This window comes from Bacillus rossius, chromosome 2, assembly GCF_032445375.1.
Source record: "Bacillus rossius redtenbacheri isolate Brsri chromosome 2, Brsri_v3, whole genome shotgun sequence".
Classification (NCBI taxonomy): domain Eukaryota; kingdom Metazoa; phylum Arthropoda; class Insecta; order Phasmatodea; family Bacillidae; genus Bacillus; species Bacillus rossius.
Genome location: NC_086331.1, coordinates 55692878 through 55716864, shown reverse-complemented (window position 1 = coordinate 55716864; position 23987 = coordinate 55692878). Strand labels below are relative to the sequence as shown.

At 34.3% G+C, this 23987-nt stretch overlaps 1 protein-coding gene and 1 long non-coding RNA gene across 3 annotated transcripts in view; one reads left to right on the top strand and one right to left on the bottom strand.

The window, feature by feature from the left end:
• The window catches only part of LOC134529299 (PDZ and LIM domain protein Zasp), a 243982-nt gene that overhangs the window by 63660 nt on the left and 156335 nt on the right, over nt 1-23987 (bottom strand). For both annotated transcript variants that reach the window (XM_063363207.1, XM_063363209.1), the window contains exon 9: nt 12575-12625. In XM_063363207.1, the coding sequence (XP_063219277.1) occupies nt 12575-12625 (51 nt within the window). The remainder of the gene's footprint in view (nt 1-12574; nt 12626-23987) is intronic.
• The window catches only part of LOC134529301 (uncharacterized), an 85040-nt gene continuing 70285 nt past the window's right edge, over nt 9233-23987 (top strand). Inside the window, exon 1 of the long non-coding RNA XR_010074528.1 lies at nt 9233-9369. This is a non-coding gene — a long non-coding RNA (uncharacterized LOC134529301). The remainder of the gene's footprint in view (nt 9370-23987) is intronic.

The following is a 23987-nucleotide window of genomic DNA, read 5'->3' as shown; positions in this document are numbered from 1 at the left end:
TTTCAAAATGGCTGCCGTGACATCCTTATTTTCAAGGTTGGCGACTTAAAGCGGCTAGCTCTTAGGAGTTTTAAGCCACTTTTAGGCATTTGGTTTCCTTCTAAGACAAATTAACATTTGAGGATTTATGAAATCCTAATTTTTGAATTGAGGAATTTTTTGAGAATTTTTGGCGGAATTTTTTTTCACAAAAATGGAAATTTTGGCGATTTTTGAAGAATTTTGCCCAATTTTGGCACATTTTGAAGGTCAAATGTCAAGGTCAAGGTCAAAGGTCAAGGTCAGATCCATCCAAGATGGCCGCCGTGACGTCACAATCCAAGATGGCGGATCGACAATCACAATCCACCGCCTGGCGCCTGATCTAGGAGCCCCATTTACATACTACTCCCATCGAATTAGTAAAGCCCTTCAGAATTAAAATCGGCGATGTATTAGTTGCAAGCAACTACATCAAATGCATGCTATCAGTCGATTTGTTAGAAAATCTAGCAAGAGAAGCTTCGCATTTGATAATTATATAAGAAACACCTACACGGGTTTCAAATTGTGTGTTAAATTTATATCAAACACTAAGCGTATTATTGACACCCACATCTATTTAGATAAAAATAAGTAATTTATTACCTGCGTGCCTTTTTGCAGAGATGAATGTCTAAGAATTATAACGATAGTGAAATATCTTAACCTAGCTCGCCATGAGACAGTTTGCTGAGATACAAACCTAATGTGAAATGTATTTCAAGTTTGAATACTGTGTATTTTTTTGTTAAGTATAGGTGAGTAACCTATGTGAGCTGTCTTACTCGTTAGGCAGGCTAGTGACGTGATGTGGAGGCTTAGCAAACATTAGTACCACATACATAAATGTAAGTATGTTTGTGCTTTTCTATGGACGTAAAAGTGTCTAGTGGCAGTCAGAAATGGTTCACAGAAGCAAGTTGATGAATTATAAATAAAATTTAAAAATGTTGTTAACTAAAAAAATATTTTATATGGTAAGCTACTTTTATATTTACCTAAATCAAATTTCCAATCATATTTTTATAACGTAATTTTGATAGGTGTTCCCTTACTATCATATATTTTGAACAAAATAATTTTTATATTAACACGTCATAGCAAATGACTATATAATATTCTTTTTACTTTAAATGTTTTATGATTTAGCAAGATTTTATTATTACGTAAAAATACAATCACACTTGGCCAAAGAGTGGATAATTTTAATATTAACTAAATTAAATTAAATATATGTATTAGCAATGATTATTGAACATTTAAAAACCTAATTATTATGTCTACAAGGTGGCCAGATGTTTAAGATTTTCTTGTTCACATGTTCATCACTTTGAAGTTATATCACTGCAAAATTCTTAAGTATAAACAATGAGGCAGGATGGTAAAAATAAACCCTGTAAACCCTAATAATTTATTATTTAAAGTTGTAGGGTTGGAGACCTCTTGCAACTAGGTTATTTTATTAAAAAAAAGTATTTTTTTGCGTTGGTCGCACTAGAGTTTTCTTGGGTAGTTAAATAATCTTTCTTTATGAAATATAGTAAAATGTGGTTGCCTAACACTCCTTTCCTGTAATTTGATATTCCCCCTAACAAACCCCCACCGCTATAAAGGCTCCAACACTGCTACAGAAGCAGTAGTAACTAGAGTAAACTGGGCTCCTCTTGACTTCATTCTTGCTTCCTTATTGCCTTCTTACTTCCGCCTTCCGACTGGGAAGGTATTGCGGCAACCTGGGTGGCCGAGGTTGCTGCGGCGTCTACGTTCGGGCCGAGGTCGAAGCTGATTGTTTAACCGAAACTTCCGTATCACCGACTCGCGTTCATTTACGAACACGCGTCAGCAACCGAGTGACCTTGACCTGAGAGGTTCCATCGTCTCAAGCCTACGTGACCGCGAGCACGCCTTGTGAGGCCCTGTCTCTTACTCCAGGAGATGATATAGTAAGCAGGACTACACTAAAAAAACTTGTAAATTGTTTTTTGGAATCTAGTTATCAAAATATTTAATCGTAAATATAAAATACTAAATGTTTAAATGTACGATTTATTCCTGTTTTAACAATAATAACGAACATGGAGTTGTAGTTTGCATCTCGAAGTCCCGCAGAAATGTGTAGAAAAATTGTACAATAATAATACTAGAAGCACTGTTACCTCTATAGTAGACTTGCATGGCCAAATATTTTTACCTACTTATTGACTTTTTTGGGGGGAGCGGGTGAAAACCACGTCCGATGAAATATTGATTTGCCAAACGTTTCAGCTTTCCATGTTGCAGCCATTCTTAAAGAAAGATGAACAACTGAAGGCATACTCTTCTGGAGAAGTATTTATATAAGGTCCATTAGAGCAGAGCTGTAATTGGACCCTGCGAGAGGCCGTGGTTGGATAATGGTCAGTCCAATCAGGATTTTTACATCTCTGAATGGAGAGATTATAGATTTTTGATTCCAGATAACTGGATAAACTGAGCTTCTAGTCAGCATATTCTTGATTGGCCAGACGATTTTCCAAACATAGCCTCTCGCAGGGACCAATCACAACCTTGCTCTAATGGGACCTATATTCACCGCTCTTTAAGAATGGCGGCAACATGGCAAACCGAAACGTTGGGAAAATTGTATTTTAATCATAAGTGGTCTTCACAAAATTAAGCCATGACGCATTTATTGAGCACTGTAATTAAAAAAAACATTTAACAACTTATTTTAAAAAACATATTCCTTGCAAAATGAAAACTCTTTGTCATAACGTCAACCTAGCAGAGCTAAGTCTCAGAAGTTGGCACTTAAAAATGTTGTATGCGACAGTGACCTGCTTTGCTATACGCACATTTAAGTGGAAAATCGACTACTTGTATCTAACTTAAAAAAATATTTTTAATGATGAGCAATAAAGTCCTGCAAGCAGCAAGCAATGCTAGCTTGAACGGGGATGCGTACATCTAGTAGAGGAAAGGAACCTAAAGTGGGGAGGTATCGAAGTATGAGAGATACTTACAATCAGTATGTGAGCTGCTTCTCCCAGTAGTACATGGTACTATTTGTGATTTGGGCGCAAGAATAACGTCAGTGTGCGTGTTAGTTCAAAAACGGGCTTGTTTCCAAACGAAGGTAAGTAATTATTATATGTTTAGTGAGTTACATATTTATTTGTTACTGGGTGTATTAAAAATAACACACGATCAATATTAAGAAAGCACGAAACCAACTCCAATAACGATCTAATGTATGGAGATAAACTGATACCAATGTAATTTTCCCATTTCAAGGATTACTCCGTATTTTACATTAATTTGTGGAAATGTTATAACACAACATAATGACTTTATTCAATTAAGTCTTGGTCTCACACACCACGTAGTTTAAATACATTTCGTATCATTTATATTATTTAAGGTATACTCTTGTAAACTCATCACCCTCACGAGAGCTCTATAGCATTTTATTTTTCGTCACCTATTTTTTCCCCAGATAGATACTAAGTGTTACACAATAGCGGTAAAATGGCAATCAAATTATCATAATGTTGTAACCACTCGCGTCATATTTTACTGCTTTAAAATAATTTTATGTAAACATATGAGGACCAAATTTACAACCAAGCAACAAATTCCAAAGAGCTATAGTAATTAATTAAGTGGAAAAGCACTTAAATGACTGTAACGACAAGAACATGAAGTAACTGACGTGGCTTGTAAGACCGACACTAGATTAAATGGGAGTCCGCGAATATGTTATGCACAGCTCTCTAATTTAGGCAACGAAAACAACGTTTATTTAGACATGCACTTTTTTTACGAAGAAAAGAATAAAGCGTGCCACTAGGATTATCTGTTTTTTTTTTCTAATTGATGTTATTAATTTTTAAAATTTGCTAAAAAGTATCTTTTTCAACGTTTTAAAATTTTCGTGTGGTAAAATTAGGCATTAACTATGAAATCTAAACGATACGATCTTTCTGTACCTTTTTGCAATATAAACGCGCGCTTGAAGCCCCATTTCTACGAATAAATTTCAAATTTTACTGCGTGAAAGCCAAGTGAAACCTCGTGGATCGACCTTGTGATCACCCTTGCTGGTTCAATTTCAAGCTGGGCTCCAAATAAATCAATGTGAAAAATGTTAAAAAAATAAAAATGCAGAAAAATAAATAACAAGCAAAACTTGTTAATAATCATTAATAAGTTTACTGAGAGGAAGATGAGCCAAGATAACATGAAGTTTGCTTTGAGGATAAGAGAAATCAAGCTACAAAGTTATAAACGAATAATTTTTTATCAGAAAACTTTAGATGTATATATGTGAACAATAACAAAAGATTTAAAAATACTGCAGAAATTCTTCAAATATTATGGAAATAAAAATTAATTAGCTGAACAATATTCTGAAACAGGAAAATTTCTCACGATTACCTCTTAAAAACAATGACAAAATTCATTTCTAATTGACAAAATAAATGTAATGTCAGCAAAACAACTGAAAGGCATATATTTTGCTAGAGCAAGTGCCATTGAAACATGTACAATAGTATTTTTAACTCGCAGGGATTAAATCAAATATTCTCTAATTGGCCTCGACAAGTGTTACCAAACAATAATCGCAGTTAGTAAAAACATTAGAAGGATCATAACTTAAAAAGAAAGCGACAGATGTCTGATGAAAAAGTTGCCCTACTTTTGACTTCCACTAGTGGCAATTCTGTTGCAAGCCATTAAAATACTCAACTCATAATTTTCCCCAGAAAAAAACTACAACTTGAATATTGAATCCTCAGAAATAAGCATTTTGTTTTTATTGTTTCCGTAGTTCTGCTCAGACAGATTATTTCACTCAGTTTGTGAATCTAAAAGTGTGAAAACTTACAAAAATTAAATAATAATATTGGTTTTCTTATGGTGTCATAATGCACACACAGAAAAGTCAGTCATGAACCTCGGAAGATAAAACGAAGTAACTATAGGAGTCTCTCTTCTCCATTAGAGGCTTAAGATGCAGCCATATAATTAGTGTTTTATATCATCTTTTAAGTCGTATTACTGTTAAGAAGTAGAACAGGCATGAAAAACACGGGCCTCTTTTCAAATAGAATAAATGTTTGAGTTTGTTCTACAGAAGATAAACAAATAATTAAATTGAAATCAATGGGTTTTCAAAGGAAGGACACCTGTCTCTGCAATATAAAGCATTTCGATCTCATAACTTCTCCATATTTGACCAAACATCCAACTCTCCTAGTTGTTAAACCTCCTGGTGACTAAAATCTGGCTTCGCTGGCGTAATGTTTGACGGACGTATCTTCTAGTCCTGGGGTATAGGCGTTCAGTCCCATTTCCGACATGACTGATGAGTGTTGCCTTCGAAACCGTAACCCAAAAGCTCCCCTGCATAATTAAAATGCATTAACATTCCACAAAAATTTAAAAAAATCTGCCTTCTTGAATGATAATTATCAAACGGTCTTAAAAAAGCTACTCAGAAAATCCAATTTTGACTTATCTTTCATCCACTAGTGAGCTACCAAGTCGGGTAGTAAAATGAATGCAGAGGCGTAAGTTTGACAGCGTGTGTAGCCAAGATGGCTAGTAAAGATAGGTCTTGTTGAGGCCGGCTGATCTTATATACAGCATAGTTTTTATTAATAATCATGTGATTTTTTTTATTATTAGTGATATGCGTCTTAATATAAAATGTTACACAACTAGGACCAGCTGATACGTTAGTCCATTTCCAGTTTTGCCATCAAAAGCAGTCACATTGTCAAGGAGTGGTTCAGCCCGAATAATCACAACCTCATCCTGCAAACAGATGCCATTATAAAAATATTACCTTATGAAATCTATGAAATAAGATTCATTGCGAGAAACACAAAAAAAAAATTGCGTATAAACGTATAGAAAGATTGCCAAAATAAGTGCTAGTAAATCCAAAAATTAAAAAAAAAAAATCTTTTTATTTATTATTATCAAAAATCATGTGAAAATGGTTACAACCCTTTTCAAACGTCTGGCAATATTCTCTAAAGACTATGAAAGGGAAACACGAATTGATGCAGAACTTTTTTTTAGAGGAGCCACGTAGGTACACATGTATATTGCGCAGGAGCCAGATTGGACAATGAGTAATTTCTGCCTTATCAACAAACATCAATGCTAAATTGTTTGCATTTTGCTACGGAAATTTAATTTTTAGTACAGAGTTATATGTTATTTTGAATAATGCTAATGGTTATTTCTTGTGAGCAAAAACTGAGTAAGTAATATACATTATACTAATACAAAGTATCCTTTTTCGGCTAAGTATTTATATCTTAAATAAAGACCACCAAAGCCATATTAAACGGAATTAATTTTTTAAATAATAAATAATACCTTCGAGCGTAACAAAATAATGACGACTGCTTATTTGTATAAATAAGCAAATAAATATTGTAAAAGGATTAGATAACGTTTTTATAAAACCCAAATAGTCAAAATCTGTCAACTAAAACCTTCCCCATATTAGGACACTTTCCTCTAATATTGATAGCTACTATTCAAAAAACTCACATTTTCCCACTCAAAAATTAGATTTTATTTTAAAAAATAGAATTTTACATAGAAATCAACAAACAATACAAAGCTGGCAAAAAATAAATTCAATTAATGCTTAATTACAAATATCATAATCTTACATTATATTATTGATAGTAAAAACACTCTCTGTTTATGTGAAATTCCTAAAAAAATATAACAACGGCAACATAGCAGGGGGAGCATTAATGTATCATGAGTAGTGTGAGCATTAGGAAATTAATTAATCACAACTTTTACGTAAAGTTTAAATCCACTTAATTTTAAAACATAAATGTGAAAAAGTTTATTACATCGGTGGCATATACCATTTAACCTGGAACTAAATTGTCATAGTCACTGACCACAGATTTTAGACTCGGGGCACCGGTTGGCAGCCAGTTGAAATTATGATGTGGAAGTAAACACAATTTTTTTCCCGGTACCACATTAAAAATAATGGACTTAATGCGGACTTAACTATGGGATTTAATAGAACCAAGCATTCTACTGTTTTAACCTGGTTATAATTTAAAAGCACTTGTTTAATTTTTTGCACAATATTAACATATAATATCTAAAAGATTCTTAGTAAGGAAATAAATTTAGGCCTATTAGAAATAAAGTTTTAATATTTTTACATTTTGCTACTTAGAGTCTTTTGGAAATAAAACAAAAATGTCCTACAAACAATTGCCAAGACACCTGGCTCGTTGTTCGAAGCGAATAGGTTCGATTCCCCATTGGGTAAAATATTTTCTGTTTGAAAAAATCTTCACTCCTGAGTGTGGTGGTTTTTTTTCTCTCCACGATGCAAATATCAGCGGCAAACCCATTGATGAACCTCAATCCTAAAACCTCACTTCTATAACATTCCAGATTCATAAAAAATGTTTTAACACCTCAAAATAGCTTTACGTTATTAATCGTGAACATAAACATTTAGTATGTTTTTATTTCTTAACATGGATTTACGCTTAGTGTAAGAAAAGCTAATGAATTTCAGCATGGTATGATAATTATAAGTTTTTATGACACTTAGTAAATTCACATTTAACAATAATATATCGCTTGCATGGATACTTATTTTTGTTCCAGTATATATTTTTTAATGTGTACAATATTATGCGTACCATTTCTTACACATACTACGAGAATGCCTCATAGTTATATGTTTGGGAATTCAAACATAATTTTCGTTGGTCGTATCCAGGTTTTATAAACCTCTTAACAAACGCATTTAACTCAAACTAAGCATTTCCATACGCCTACATAGTTTAAGTACTGAATAAATGTTTTTTTACAAACCAGAGATAACTTCCCTTGATAGCTGAGTCCTATGTGCCATAAAAAATTAAAACAAGAATTCAGCAACACCAGTCGATATTTTTGTAACTCAACTAAAGACTATGCTATTTCTCTTTGACTGATGTTTAATTTAAATACTATTATTTACTGACCTTTTGTAAACATTTTTTTGTGATACCAATACTTAAATAAGAGATGATTTACGACTGTAAATTTATTTTAATAAATATATTTGTGTTCCTTCTTTAAATTACTTGAAAAATTATAATTGTTTTTAACTTCACTAATCTCATTTCTCCACCATGCCATTGTTTCGCGAACGGTAGAACTTTTAATAACACATTAAATTTTGTAAATAATTGTATAATGGTACAAATACCCGGTCCCAAAATTGTTTTAAATTTCATAAAGTATCCAATACTTGTCATTCTATAATGGTACACAACCTGTTTAGTTTTTAAGTATTTGTAAAGTAGTCTTTTCCTTCTTTATCTTAATGTAGATAACTCTCTATTAATTACGTAAAATGAATCAGCCAGTGTTCTGGTGATCTGCTTCTCAAATTATTTCTCAGTTTCATCATGCAACCGTTGAAAAATTAAGTTACACAATATTAAAAATAATTTTAAAAATAATAATCTTTTCTGATCACCAACAATTGCAAGCGGAGTTTGCACTGTCAAACAACCGAGAAGAGATAATGTAAACAATCTAAATCACGAACAAAAGCATTGTATGTCTTGAGTAACAAGAACTGGCATTACGATTTATCTTATACACCTTATATATCCAGTTGTATTATTTTAAATTTAACGTAATACAAACTTATATATTTATTTTTAAACCCATACAATTATCATTTATTTTCATTGTTTATAAATTTATCTTGTGAGATCGAATTAAGAATTTAGTTATTTAATTAATATTATTATCATTAAATATTTCCAAATTTGTACGTTATAGATTTTACCCAGAGTTTAACACAATTTTATTTTAGACACTAACTTCATTTAGGTTTTTTAAATATTTATTCTTCATAACCAGATCTAGATTATTCATTTTTCTTGACTACTTTTTTTTTCAAAATAAAAATGTTTTTGTAGTTAATTCACATAGAATTTATTCATTAAAGTTCCAAGCTAAAGATAAAAAACCTTAGAGAAGTATGCAATACAAAATTTTTAGTAAATAGCTTAAAGCGGTGCTTAGATATAGAATGTAAACTGCTACTGCAAACATTTAGATCTGTTTCTATACCGTTAAAATCATTCTGTAAGATGTTTTCATGTTGTTTGAAATGTTTATGCTAAAATGTTGTGTGCCAATGTTTGTATATCTCAGTATGTGGTTTGAATGGGTACGATCCTGACTCTGTTCTCTGATTCGCCTCTGGGTGACCACGGCTGAATCGGGACCTGTACCCCGCCAGCCTTCTCCCTCTGAAACAACATTACAACAATGTGACTTCTGTCCAGAGGGCAGCCACGGGTAAGTATTTCAAACAGTTTCTCGAATCCTTTGATGAAAATGCTTTTAAGTAAGTTAGAATTCCCCATATATGTGGTCAAATATATCAACTCACTTGTCTGTAGCAGTAATAAAGTCCCATCTTTGTAAGAGCCTATTTGTCTTTGATAGTGGTTACTTTAACTGTCACACCTAAATTATTATTTTTTTTTAGCCAACAATATTGGATTACTTTTAGTTTTGGATTTAAGCTGAGAAACATCGTTGGTCAATTCCTATTACTACTTATAAAGCCTACATAGAATACATAATTTAACGTCTAGAAGAATCCAATGTTTATGTTTCTTAATTAATACCAATTCAAAGTGGGAAAACACTATTGTAGGATTGAAGATGTATTATAAAAACACAAATGATTGTCTTCATTTATTATTTTTACTAAACTGATTCTTTTTTATCAAAATCAGCAATAAAGCTAACCCAACCCCTCTCCTTACTTCACAAAATCATATAATTCTGATATTACAACAAAATTAAACATATATAAGTTTTAAGGAAGAATAAAATGTTAGTTTTAAGGGGGAAAAATTTCAAAACATTGGGGTAGCTGCAGTGGAAGTGGCAGCAATGTTATTAAGATAATAGGTTGGATTAAATAAATGTATGGGAAACTAGGTGGTGAAATTCTGCAAGACAAGTTTTGGCACTCGACTTGTTTAAGAACAATGATGAAGTCTACTCCCGATGATCCAGGAAAGTTCTTAGCATCAAACATCATCGTCAAGAAATGACAACAAACCTAACTATTAGCTTCACAACTTTTCCGAGTGTTGACAGAGAAACAAACCATTATTTTGTACCACCAGAATTTTAGGGCTGACTTTTGAATGTCAAAGGAAATCAAAAATCAATATAAAAAGCTCCACGCAACTTGAATAGAAAAACACACGAGAAAATCTTGTTTAGAGAGGCTGAGAAATAACATGATTAGGGTTTAACTTGTTATTGGTATATATTATTTGATGACAAATATTATATACCACTAACCTACCACTAACTATACCACGCCTAGACAAAATGGCGGATCAAAAACTATGAAGAAGACTTAAACTAGATAAACTGCTATGGATAACAGAAAATAATACTAATTCTTATCAAAATATGGTAAACATATAAAAATGATGCAGGTAAAAAATGTATAAAACTTTTATGGTAGACCATTTTCAGCAAAGAAACAGGTGATAAAAAGGTAAAAGTAAACTGAATTGTTGATAATGACAAACTAAAATCAATGAACGAAGAAACATGTGTGAAAATGTGAGAAAAATGATCTCATATTAACGATAACAAGATAAATACAGGTTTTAAGAGAATTCAATGGTTTGTGCAATCGTTCTCAGAAAACTTATGCCTCTCGGTTGTTGTGTATGACCTTCAGCTGTAGCTAAATATATTTACGGCACAAACTAGGAGTGTTATAAAAATACCATTAATTATTTGCTTATTTGCTTTGAGATTCATCTATTAACATAAAAATAGTTTATCTGTTGCAAAACACTTCCGAATTTGAATTATGTCATTTATATTTGGGACTGAACTTAAATTATTAATCAATCATATTTAAAAAAAATTCTTGATGGATATAAATGAACTTCGTATGACTTGCTAACTTTTCCTTCTGATGATTTTTAAAGAATGTTTTGTCACGCTTTCATTTTAAAAGAAATGAATATTTTTGTGATTATTAAAATTTTGTTTTTCGTCTGGGGTTATGCTTATATGTTTTGATTAAGTCGGCGCTAGGTAAAACGATTTTCAGTAAAATTAAAAGTTTAAATATTTTAAGAGTTTTTTTTAATTCATTTCTTTTCATAATGTTTTACACGAACCTTGAATGACATTAAATATCATTAAAAAAATTTAGAAGGTAAATTTAAAATTAATATTTTCATAGCATTCAATATATTACCAGAACATATTTATTGTCACTCAAGTAAACACTTATGTACAGAGTGAGTATGGATTCTGCTGACAAACTTCAGGTGCAGGTCCATCACGACAAAATAAGTTTAAAACCTCTGTACGACGTATGGTCTAAAGTGCTACCTAAGGCTGGTATACATCTTTGAATTTGAAGATAATTAACTTTTATAATGTAAATAATAGAGAAATTATTTAAGATAGTACACTGAGCGTTTGAATTATGTTTTATCAAACGAAGTTATACACACACTGCGAATTTTGTAGCTGTAAAAAATTATTTTATTTAAATAACTACAGACAATACCTTTATTTCTCACATAACTTTGTGGCGTTTTACTACCCCCAACTATTTCAATGAATTGACTTTGCTACGGCGACTAAATTCGCGGTTGCTGAACAATTTCGTTGAATTAAACATAATACAGACGCTTAGTGTTCTATTTTAAATAGTTTATCTATTATTTACAATAAAACTGTTTTACAACTTCAACTTCGAACACGTATATCAGCCTTGAGAAGCACTTTAGACTATAAGTCCTATTGATATTTTCAGCATATTTGGTCGTGATGAACTGGCAGGCTGTCGTTCGAATTCAGACTCAACCTCTATATAATAACTTTTTATTTCCGATTGATTTTTTTTCCATACAACTGAAATTTTGTATTTCGTTTTTTGCGGGCTACATAGCATTGAAAGCGAGTAAACCACTAGAGATTTTTCAACTAATTGTAACCTCTATTAATATTAATTTACAAAACACGGTGATAGGTAATTTAATCGCTGTATTAAAATTAATAAATTTCGAAAATTATTAGAATATTAATACCCGAATTATTGAACCATATTATAATTGTTATTTACGAACTTTTAAGGATTATGTAATAAAAACAACTGTATTATTTTTCAAATCACTACCACTTTACCCACATTTTTATCCCACAAAAAATGAAAAATATTTGCGAGTTTTATCGCAAAAAAATAACTAAAAAAAAACTATTTCTGTTTTCGAGTAATATTCGCTACGATAACATGTTTGCTTAAGTAGACATTGCGAAAGTTGCAGTTTTTAGTATTAAAGACCAATATGAACTTTTGAACGTGTAGGTATTTGTCGTGTGGATCATTAATGTGCATTCTTCGAACGTTCCGTTGAGAACGAAAAATGTGCTTACAGTTGAACTGGCCTTATTTAGGTCAATGTAATAACTTAAATAGCATATAAACTGTGTTTTAAAGACTTACCTGAATAGGTGAGTGCGGTGCAGTAACATGAGACGGAGTAGTCCGGGGCGCCTGCAAACATTACATAGACAAAACTTAAATAAATACATATTTCAGTGCGCAAAGTATCACAGCATTTACAGTCTGTCCCATAACTCAACTCCGAGAAGCGAATAGTCAAAATGCCAGTAAAAAACGATTCTGAATTTAAAAAATAGTCAGAAAGTGTTATAGTTTTCTAGTTTTAGTCATTTTTTTCAAAAATATTTAAATCGCCAACCTGCCCCAAATTATAAGGTACTGTGAATAACATTTTTACTAAGCAATCATAAACTACCCTATTATTGAAAACAATTAATAATAAAATCAAACATGCTATACTTTAAAGAAAAAAAATATTTGGAAGAATTATGTGGTAAATATTAATTTATGGGGTAAATAAGATTATCCATACTGTAAAAAATATACTTCGCCACATAAGCAAGTTATTTAAAAGATGGCTACACCGTTGATATTGTTAAATGTTTTCAGCCAGAATTATTCTACAATTCCTTTTTTATAAATATTGACAAAATTACTGCAGCATCGCATACTTAATTGTAGTAAAGCGAAGGCGTTACTTAACTTATTACAACAGCTTACGAATAATACAGAGGTGTAGAGACAAATAGGCATAATTGTGTAAGACAACATTCGGACAAACATGTCTTGGAGGAAGGTGAAAAGCCTACTGATAGGTCAAACGCCGTGACAAGGCACACTATTGGCTTTTTTTTATATATTTGAAATATGGATAAGAAGAGTTATCGCTTTGATTTTCATTTCGGTTATTATTAATAATAATGTTATTTAAAAAACTAGAAAAGTTCCGACGTAGCTTGAGCCAATGAAAAATGTAAAATGTATGAAAGAAATTCCCGAGTATCTAAGTTTGTCTTAAAGATTACGTAAATTCACATTATAGGTGCAATTCATCAGGTAAACATAGTGTTCATTTAGGCATGTATATCAAAAAAATATCTGTTGAAAGCAAATTCGAACAAGACGCTCAAAAAGTGCACTTACGCTTAAACAGTTTAAAATTCGAATATCTTTTTCCAATTTATGGCTCATCAAGTTAAGAAAGCTATCTTCGGGAAGTTGGTGAAATTAACGTTGATGAAATAGTGGAGCACGTTATGACATTAGTGGTCAAAAGTGTGGGATGAATGTTATCATTTACACCCGGTGGTTAAACGATGCAATTTATAAGGGTTTCACGTCTTTTTGAAATTGTGGTCATTAGCTACGATGAAGAGTGACCCAATGAGATAGTAGCATTGTCAAATGGAATGGGTTGGGGAAATTGGAGTTGCAGTTTATGGCAACGTTTGCCACCTTTATCACTTACAAATAATCTTAGTTTGATTACGCCAAAAATCAAACCCGGTTCTCCTTTGTCAGAGGTGAGTGATTTAAAAACTTTATTTTTGTGCTACGCTCGTTTAAATTCAATTTACATTTTACAATTTACTGACTGTGTAACAGAGCTGCGAATAGTTCATAATATTACGAGTAGGAAACATAATCGAAACGATATCCCAGTTAATTAAATAGTTTTATTTATTAACTACAATTAACACTGTTATTTATATTACACTTAAAATGTCTGTTCAAAAATTAATCACTCTTTTATTAAGCCCACTGTTTACTCTCTACACTGGAGCTCGACTTGACAGCATCTCTTCCTACTGCTCGTCCCTTAACTCGTCCCAACACACTGCCTCGCGCTACTCAGTCGTCCGTCACACACAACACAGTCCCGATACACGAGTCTCCGAAAACGAAGCCCGTCGCTCGTTGTCCGCATTCGCTCACCAAGAGGTCACTCACCCTCTTTAATTCACTGCCTCGGAGGCTGTTGTCACAATCTTTATGCCCCTCAGCCCCCTTCCGGAATGTTCTCGCAACCCTTTGAAGTGTCGCGTCATCAGAGTTGACTTGACACCCGAAGCTCCCAGAACAATCGCATTACAGTTACGCTACTTCACGCAGGCGGGACTCTTGAAGAATTTTGGAGCTTGGCGGGGGGTAGGGGGGTAGCAGGAAGCCGTTGCTAGTCCGTAAGGCACGTGTCGCGCTAATGGACCACGCACCACCCGCGAGATAACGGGGTGACTGGCTGGCTAGCTGGCTCACTGGCTTGCCTCGCGGCCCCGCATCTACTCTGCTCGTTATAACTACAGGCGTGGTCACTGCGAGATTACCCTGTTCACTTCCGCGTGGCAGGATGTGGACTAATTAACAGAAGACTCCGTTTTTGTTATGGACAACCAAATTTCTGTTCCGCTACGACTAAAACCTTAAACTTGTCTGAACATTTTAAGATGCCACATGTGTATATCCATTAAATATTTATTTTTCCATAACAATTTAAACTCCCGGCAATCATTTTCACACCCATGGACACATAACCTGGATTCGAACCCATAGACCCTCGCACAGAATGCCAGCGTGCGTCTAGCTGCGCTCTGGAGTTCTTCTACCCGTGATAGATATGGTTTACTTACTCTCACACTGTTTTGCTTAAATAATTAACTAAGAGATAGTTTGCGTACTAACTTTTCTTAAAATACTGCATTCTTAAATTTTGAAACAAAAAAAATCTCCTAAACAACCAAAATTTTAGATTTTTTTCCCTGTCCGATAAATACTTGATAAACATTCATAGGTAAGTGAAGTTGATCTCAAATGCTGTTCGTGAAACTATTATTTCATGATTTAATATGAAAGAAAACGGCTATCTGCACCACGGTGAAAACATCAGTTTTAGCCCTTTTTTTCTGTCAAAAATAAGTTCTGTAAACGAAACCATAAAACTTGATTCGTGCAGGCAAGTTCAATAGCTCTTAAATGCGTTTCGTAATTGGAAACCTAAAATAAATGTTGAGCGGTTTTGTAAACGACGCGCTTACACCAGGATATTTGCATAGCCAGTCAGGGTGTATTTGTTTAATTGAGGCGGGACAAGTGCGACGCTCGCTGGTGTTTCTAGAGCGGTATCGCCTCTAAGCACTAGGCTCAGAATTGGCGTGCAGTCTTTTCGTCGTGCAGAGGGCAACTATGAAATTTCAGATGTGACCGTAAAATTATATAGCGGAGAAACGAAGATAAAGGTGTAATACAATGCCCCAAGTGCTTTTAAGAAATTGTACCGGATTTTTTATGCTTAAAAACGACTCTTCTAACACGCCTTTTGGCCATTTTCCCTCTCCTAAAAAAGCAGTTTAAAAACTTAATCCGGAAACCAAACTACTTATCAGCTCTCGGGGAATTCTTAAATGCTTTTCGTGAACAGAACCCTTTCGTATATCTTGAGTGGTTTTCAAATCGCGTTGTTATTTCCTGTGAGTGTGCCCAGGCAGGCGGGGCCTTGTGTTCGGAGACGACTTCGGCTCGGCGCGAGACACGTCTGGGCGACGAGGCAGCGTTCGTTGACCGAGGTCGGACAAAGGTCGGACAAAGGCCGGGGAGCCACAGCGAGAGATCTCGCCACTAATGGAGACGAGTGTCTCAGGGTGAGGAGCCTCCTAACGCACTGATTACAGCAGAAGGATAACCTCACAACTACACTGTCAAAACTGTATCAAGGCGTAAGTTGCCGTTACAAGAAATAGATTTTGATACAAACATTTTTGGTTAAGAATTGAATGAATTAACCATAAATAACACGAATGTAAAGGTAAAAGCTAAATAAACTAGCTATTTAGACAACGTGAACGATCAGCGAAGTATGCACCCGAGAGGCGGATTACCGTGATTGGATGACAGACAGGAAACGAAGATATGCCTCTGGAGGACCGAATATTAATTTTTAATATTTACTTTTTTTGTCTCGACAATTTCCATGTTACGGCTGATTGGTTTCTTGATCATTTAAATTAGAGATACAGTAGAAAAGTTTGTGTTGCCATTGTAGCTGAACGTATGCTTTGCTGTAGCAAACATGAAACCATGGATAGATTAACAAAATTAATTTTCTACATTAATAGTTCCTAACCTCAATTAATTATGCAAAATTAAACTTCAGTTTTGGTAAGTTTGGCTTCTAAACTCTCTCAACACCATAATGTTAAATACTTATTATAGTTAAATTAAATCTTTAACCTTGTATTCGCTTCATACCACCAACTGATAAAAACGTGGAATATAACGTGGCAACGGTGTGATAAATACCATCCGAAATGTGTGTTCAAACTCAAAAGTTACGGTGTGTAGGTACCACCACAGCGTCATCAATAGTCGGAGTTCAACGAAAAAAGGTCGTGTTCCTACTCATTTAGCTTCTTTCTGCAGTAACATCGACGATCTTCGTTGTTTTTCGTGTGTTAAATTGCAGAACGCGTGTTAGCAATCATACCGCAGGTTTTCCAACCCGAGGTCGGTCTGGAGGGGGAACTCGTTTGACAACCAGTACAGTGGTACGACAAGGTATAATTCGCACCCCTAAAACAATACTGCCACAACTCAAAAAAATATTTTTGAAATAATAACCCATGTTTTTTTTTTATTTGCAGGTGTAAATACATTTTAAATTGTAAAAAAATTGAATTTTTTAATACTTGTGCATTATTGTATCACGTATAATAAGTACAGATAGTAAGTTATATTGTTGGTTGCTGATAGCTGTGATTTCATTGTTGTGGTGGTTAAATGTAAAATTGCCGCACTAATAAATATGACATGATATACTAAGTAATAATTTCACATCATAACACGGACACTAATATAAATTTGGCACATGATTGAATATAATACACGTTGTAAATTTGCCACATTTAAATAGGTAGCATGCTGTAAAACATTCTGAACAAAGAAAAACTGTCACTTCTCAACATGTGGCAGTCTTGGATAAATGGGCAAACATCATGTTGCCAACAGACTGTGTGCAATATAACCATTAATAGGTCTACATAATATGGCACTGATGTCATGCAGCACCTTCAAGAACAAAACAAGAACGCAAGTGTGACAAATGTCAAATAACAATAGACTTTATATGAAATTAGGCTGAAAACGTTTTTCAAGAGATAACAGGCTACTTTGAGGTATTAAAGATGGGTGTAAATAAAATCGGACAACATTTGAGTTGTGGAGATGTTTTTTTGACGTGACAACGTCTAATAAATCGATGAACGCCGGCTGCACGCACGAAAAGGTGTCCCGTTACGCACATTATCCCGTTACGCTGTGTCCCGTTACGCTCATTGTACGCTTGCGCCGTATCTATCTCTCTTCCACTCGATTGGATCAACCATCGATTTGACTTTTTCGAGGCACATTAAACTTGAAACACTCCTATTCGTTTCCTACTTTTCCTATCATCGTCCTATCCTTAACAGAAGAACACAGATTGGAAGAAGTTAAATAGCAAACATGTATAAAAGTTATAGTTAAAATAATCTCTTCGTTAAAGTAATAAACATATTTGAATTAATGAGTGGAAACAAAAGGAAAATTTATCAATTAAATTGTAGATTTCATTTCACTCCTTTGTATCCATACAAAATAGTGATAATTCAATAAAAATGATACAATTTTATTCATTAAAGTATGCAATCATTTCATCAATGTTTTGTTATGACGTTGTCGCGTTAAACTATCGTCCGTAAACCGACTTTACAAACAGCCAATTTTTTTGGATGCGCCATGTGTTTTCTCTGTATCAGCAGGCTTCGCTGGGCAAACACGTCAAGGCGACAGCTGTCCACGAGGTAGACCATCCTGCAGCACCAGCAACAAATAAAATAGAAACCCTGTAGTGGTAAAGTAACATATAACAAACAATATTTTAACTTGTAACAAATGAAGTTCTAGATCCCAACTAGCAGTTGCGAAATATGTATTGCAGTTGTGTTCAAAACAAAAAGTCGTCGTAGATGCAACAAACGTGTATCCATTTTTAGAGGATATGCCCTTATTAACTTAAATAAAAATATCATTATTTTAAAAAAAATCTGAGACAATAAATGCCGTGAATAACTCACCACAACAAACGCCCTGGCATTAACGCACGTATTTCGATGTAATTTGTAATCAGGTGGTGCATGTTCCTTGACCTGCCACATGGATATGTAAATTCTGTTTACTCGCGTTTCAGATCCCGGTATTCTGGTTTGAGTTCCGCGCTTATTCCCGAAATATCCACCGCCAATAAAATACTGGAATGGTTTCTTTTTACCAAAATTCTTGAACAAATCCACCAGCCACCTTTCATTTGTACTGTTGTTAAGCTATATCACTGTTTCTAATGCCTCACTGTCGCAAGATGTAAAGTCATGTACAAAAAATACTTACAGATACGTTGTATGCACAGCAGTGAGTAAATTTTTGAAATGTCTGTAATGGCTTACATGTAAAAAAAACTGAGATAAAAAACACGGTGTAAAAGTTCTGGTAATTTCCCTAAACATTCAATGGAAGTTCGTAACAAACAGATTTCAAGAGACGTCTACCATTCACATATTGTTAATTTTTTATGAATTTAACATTTGTAATTTCTCGCCATGCCCATATGTTAATATTGCAAATTCCCGAACAATTTTTTTTTACATTGTAACCACAAGTGTGTGGCCAAAATATGCATACCTTCGCATTCTTTTGCATACCACACGTTCAAATTTTGTGTGTATAAAGGTATGCTTAGTTATTCATAATTATGAATAAACTGGACTTTTATATGGTCTATTACCAAACTAATACAAAAACTTATGCGGGTTAGAAAGACATAAAGTTCCAGCAAAATAATGACCAATATGTACTATTTAAAGGCAATATAATATGGCGGAGCAACAAATGTGGGAGAAAACAGCTGTAACTAACTACGTACATACGTAAATAATTAAGAGTCACAATTATTTACTGGATTCATTTCACCCCAGAACAAACTTAAGTTACCGAAACATAATGAAGCCTTTTTATAACGCTCATTGGTCAGTAAAAAAGATCAAATCCTTTAGCGAGGTGAACGTTATTGGGTAAATACTTCTCCTTGTTTACAACTGGCTCAGAGTAGTTAGGACGTGTTGAGGGCTTTGTAGTCCAACCATTAACGTGAAGCAGATGTATATGTGTTTCATGTCTACTTTACTTCCAAATTACTTTGCGAATTAATAGTGTAGCACTAGGCGATCAGAAACAATACAGCCTGCAAATCCTGGTGTATGCAACTTGCTGTACGTGTGAGTACTGACATCAGTGTGGGCCCACTGCACGCGTAGTTCCCACTTGCTATTGGCTAGGGCTGGGTTCACAAACTACACAACATCGCAACACGCAACCAACGCAAGAAAGTTACAGTCATTTTATAAAGCCCATAAGTCGCAAGACGACACCAAACGTATTACTTAAAATGATAAAACCCTTGTAAACAAATTTCTAACCAGGAATTCTTTACATAATTTATATTAATCATAAAAATAATTGTAATTTTTTATTTAAAACTGTTATTTTATTTTACTGTGTGAAATTTTAACAATTTAAAACTTGATGTATGTAATAAAAGAACATCGTGCTCTTCTGTGCGCATAACGCTGCATCTTTAAAAGTTTTCAGAAACTTCTCAAATATGGCTGTCTAAACCCCATTCAACGCGCATGAAAGTCAGAAGTCGAACAATACTTCCGTTGCGTTATTTCGTCTTACGTAGTTTATAAACCATTACTCAAAAATGGGGTTGCTGAACATTTTGCATCTTGCGTTCTTGCGTAGTTTACATATCAGGCCTGATGATGGTACACAACACGCGCACTAGAAAATATTCATCTCAGCTTGCCGTCAATGCTTTGGCAATAGGTGGGTCGGAAGGGGGTTGCGTACGATGTGACCCACATAATAAGCACAGCTTAAGAGAACCGTCTGTCTAAGCATACGAGCTCTTAAAGTGCAAGGCGCTATGGCCGGGCTTATAAACTATGCAAATAAATCGTGAGAACGCAATAAACGCAAGACGAAAAAAGTTCAACAACAATGTTTTCAAGTGCCTGTTTTAAAACTACGCAATAAGCGTAAACGCAACGTAAGCATTGGCCAATTTTCAACTTTTTGCGTTTCAGCCTTGTATTTCCTCTGTTTTTCGTACTTAAAAAAAAGTTCCGAAATTTGTTTATAAACGCAGACTTGTTGTTTTTATTTCATTCATCATGTTTTCACTTGTTAGACTTTTGCACAGTAAAAAAATAACTTTTTTAAATCAAATTATTGACATTTTCTTTTGTTTTCATGATGAACTGGAACTGTCAAAAGAAGCTCGGGGGAGGATTTTTTTTTTACTGTTTTACAATTTCATGTTGTGCATGACTTGCGACCATCGTGCTCTATAAACGACCGTGATTTTCTTGCACTGGTCGCGTGTTGCGTTGTTTGAGTATTTGCGTTCCTTGCGAGGTTTACAAACTCGGCCTAAGGGCGACTCCGCCTCGCCGATCGAAAGCCTCCCAGTCTCTACGCGTCGGACGAGCTGGGTCGCAGTCTTTACGTTGGTAATGCACCTCTATGGGGCGTTAAGTGGAGACCCAGTCATTTTATCGTGCAGTATTAAAAAAAATTATATACTATGCACCAAATTTTTCATGCCTAAAAATGTCCGTGAAAACCACATTTTCAGCCTTTTTCGCTGTCCAAGAATAAAACACGTTAAAAGAGAAACCATTAACCAAATTTCTTTAAAGCCAAGTGTTTTGGCTCTTATATGTTATTAGTAGAGACCGGAAAAAAATCAAATATTTGTACCTCTGCTCTGATTCTGCTATTGACTCACAGTTTATCTGGAGGACTCTGGGCCAATGAGAGACCATCAACCAAAGAAGCATCGAAACACAGGCTACCTAGTCAAGACATCTCACAAGTCAGCAGTCAATGAACAGGTGGCATTTTCGCGAGTAGGCAGAGGATTGTGGAAGCTAGCCTAGAGTTTTTCTAAAACCTAGTTAGGCTATCAGTTATTTTGAGTGGTTTTTAAACGGCTCTTGGACCTCTGTAAGCCATTAGTGACATTGCTGGCGGCCAAAGAGCCAGTAACCAAAATACGCCATATTGGTTTCAACTGTTACTATACCACGACCATTTAGAATTCCTTAATATTGGAAATTTGGCTCCGTTTAGGCATATTTTGAGAGATTTTTAAAAACCATTTCCAAGTCTCTATTGACAGTATTATTATATATGTATTAGTCATTCCCAAAAATTAGTTCAGTACTTCAACATTAACTTCAAAGGCGTAACTATTTGTAGAAACTAGTTACTATTTATTAACTTCATACATTCAATGAAATTATCTAAAACGCTTGGGCGACGCCAAATTTTGAAAATTAAATGATATAAAATTGTTATGGCCTAAAAGATGTTGAAATTAAAATTACATTTTCCGGCATCCATCCCTGCCTTTTAAGGCTTGGTCTTCCTCGCCATGCTGATAATATTTTGTTGATTTTTCCGTCAATACTATTTAAATGATATGTCCAAAATTTTAACTTCATACCTCCCTTGCAGTTGTTGTTCTGCCACAAATATTTTCAACAGATATTCACTGTGTGTACTTAATATCATGGGTGTAAAAAGGCACTTTGTAAGTATCTTTACTTGCACGACTTTTTACACTTACAATAATTCACTACGTGAATATCTGTTGAAAGTATTAGTGACGGATAAAAAATGCAAGAGAGGTATCGTTTTAGAATTTAAGAAATAGCCCCTAAATAAAATTAATGACGAGAGAATGAATTTAAAAAATTAACACGGTGAGCCTTAAGGTATATAGCACGGATGTTATAGCAAATACTAAATGACGTAAAAGCATACGCCAAAGGGAAGGAGATAAGGGAAGAGAGAGAAGTAACATTCTCACTTCTCGCCACGTTTGTTCAATAAAAAATTGCTGAATCAGCGGAAATATGCGATACACCACAGCTAACTTCCCCCTCCTTTTCCCCACGAGTTGCACTTGTTGCCGGACAAGGTCACGCGGATGGAGTGTACACAAAAACACACGCGTACAGTCGGGTCGCATGCAAAGTGGGGATGTCTGAGACACTGGCCTGCCTAGCCGTGCACGAGTGAGAGGGTCGGGGTGGGTTCGCGTGTTCTCAGCTGACGGGTCCGTGCGGTATTTAGCATTGTATAACATGTTGCACATACATGTAGCACAGTCTGAACACTGCTTCACTATCAAAAAAATGTATAAAAGCAATCTGACAAACGAAAATAAGGCAGAGATTCTACGTATACAACACTAGACTGTAAAATCCCAGTAAGAAAATAAACGTAAACTTCAAATTGTAAAATTTATTTAGACTCCTATAGTTGGGTTATTGCACACCGTAAAGAAATAGCGCCAGTAATTAACAGGTTGCGGTCTGCATCGTAAAAAGTAAAAAATAAAAACTATTGCGGCAATAGGGAAAACCTGAAAATATTTGGAGAAATTTAAGAATTCAATTTTAAAAAAACACAAAAAGGTATGAAGTTTTTCATTACAAAAATAAAATATCACTTCAAAATAAAGACATAAAATGAAATCCCTGGCAACGAAAATGTTTCTGTTTGTTAGAAATATCACTGAGAAATATATTCATCCATATTATCATAGATACATTCTGGTAAAAAAAGATACATGTTGCAAATGAAAGGGCGTATAAGATTATAGCTTACGGCGGCGCAGGGGATTGATTAAGCACGAAATAGGAATTACTCTTAAAGGAAAGAAAATACGATTTTCTAAAGAGTGCGACGCTGCGTTGCGCTCCTGTGACAACAGTTAAAAGCACATGGTAAAATGTTTCAGGTCACCCAACTTTTTTTAGCCATGGAGACATTTTTGAAGCCCCATGAAATGTGCAATGGCTATAGACTGTGAATCGAACTAATTTGGCATTTAAATTTACATCACTACCAGTGCCAGAAAAATATGAATATTGAAATATCAAATCCAGAAATGGATCTAGATGAATAATTAAGAAAAAAATAATTAACTATTTTTTTATTAGTGAGCCTCTTGTTATTGTCATCTTTATGACTGTGTGACAAGCCATTGCTGAGCCCCCATAATCCCCAAAGGCACAGTTTGGTAAACACTGCTATAGCGCACATTGAAATGAATTTTGTTTTAAAAAATTGCATTTTTAAATTAATAAATTCATGGCATAGCCAAAGAGTATTGGCAGATTATGTGCAGGCATTTAAGCACTCTTTAAAATATATATTGGTAAAAATAGAGGCTTGACAGACACTGCTATCCCCAGTTGGCGTGGTCAGGAGGCAGATTGGTGATTGTGGAATATAAAGAAAAAATAAGTTAGGACACTTGCTATCGTAATTATTTACTTATGTATGTGAACAGGTAGTTTGAGTATTGAATTATTCTGGATCTACTGCGCCGAGGAACGGGTGGCCCGTTTTA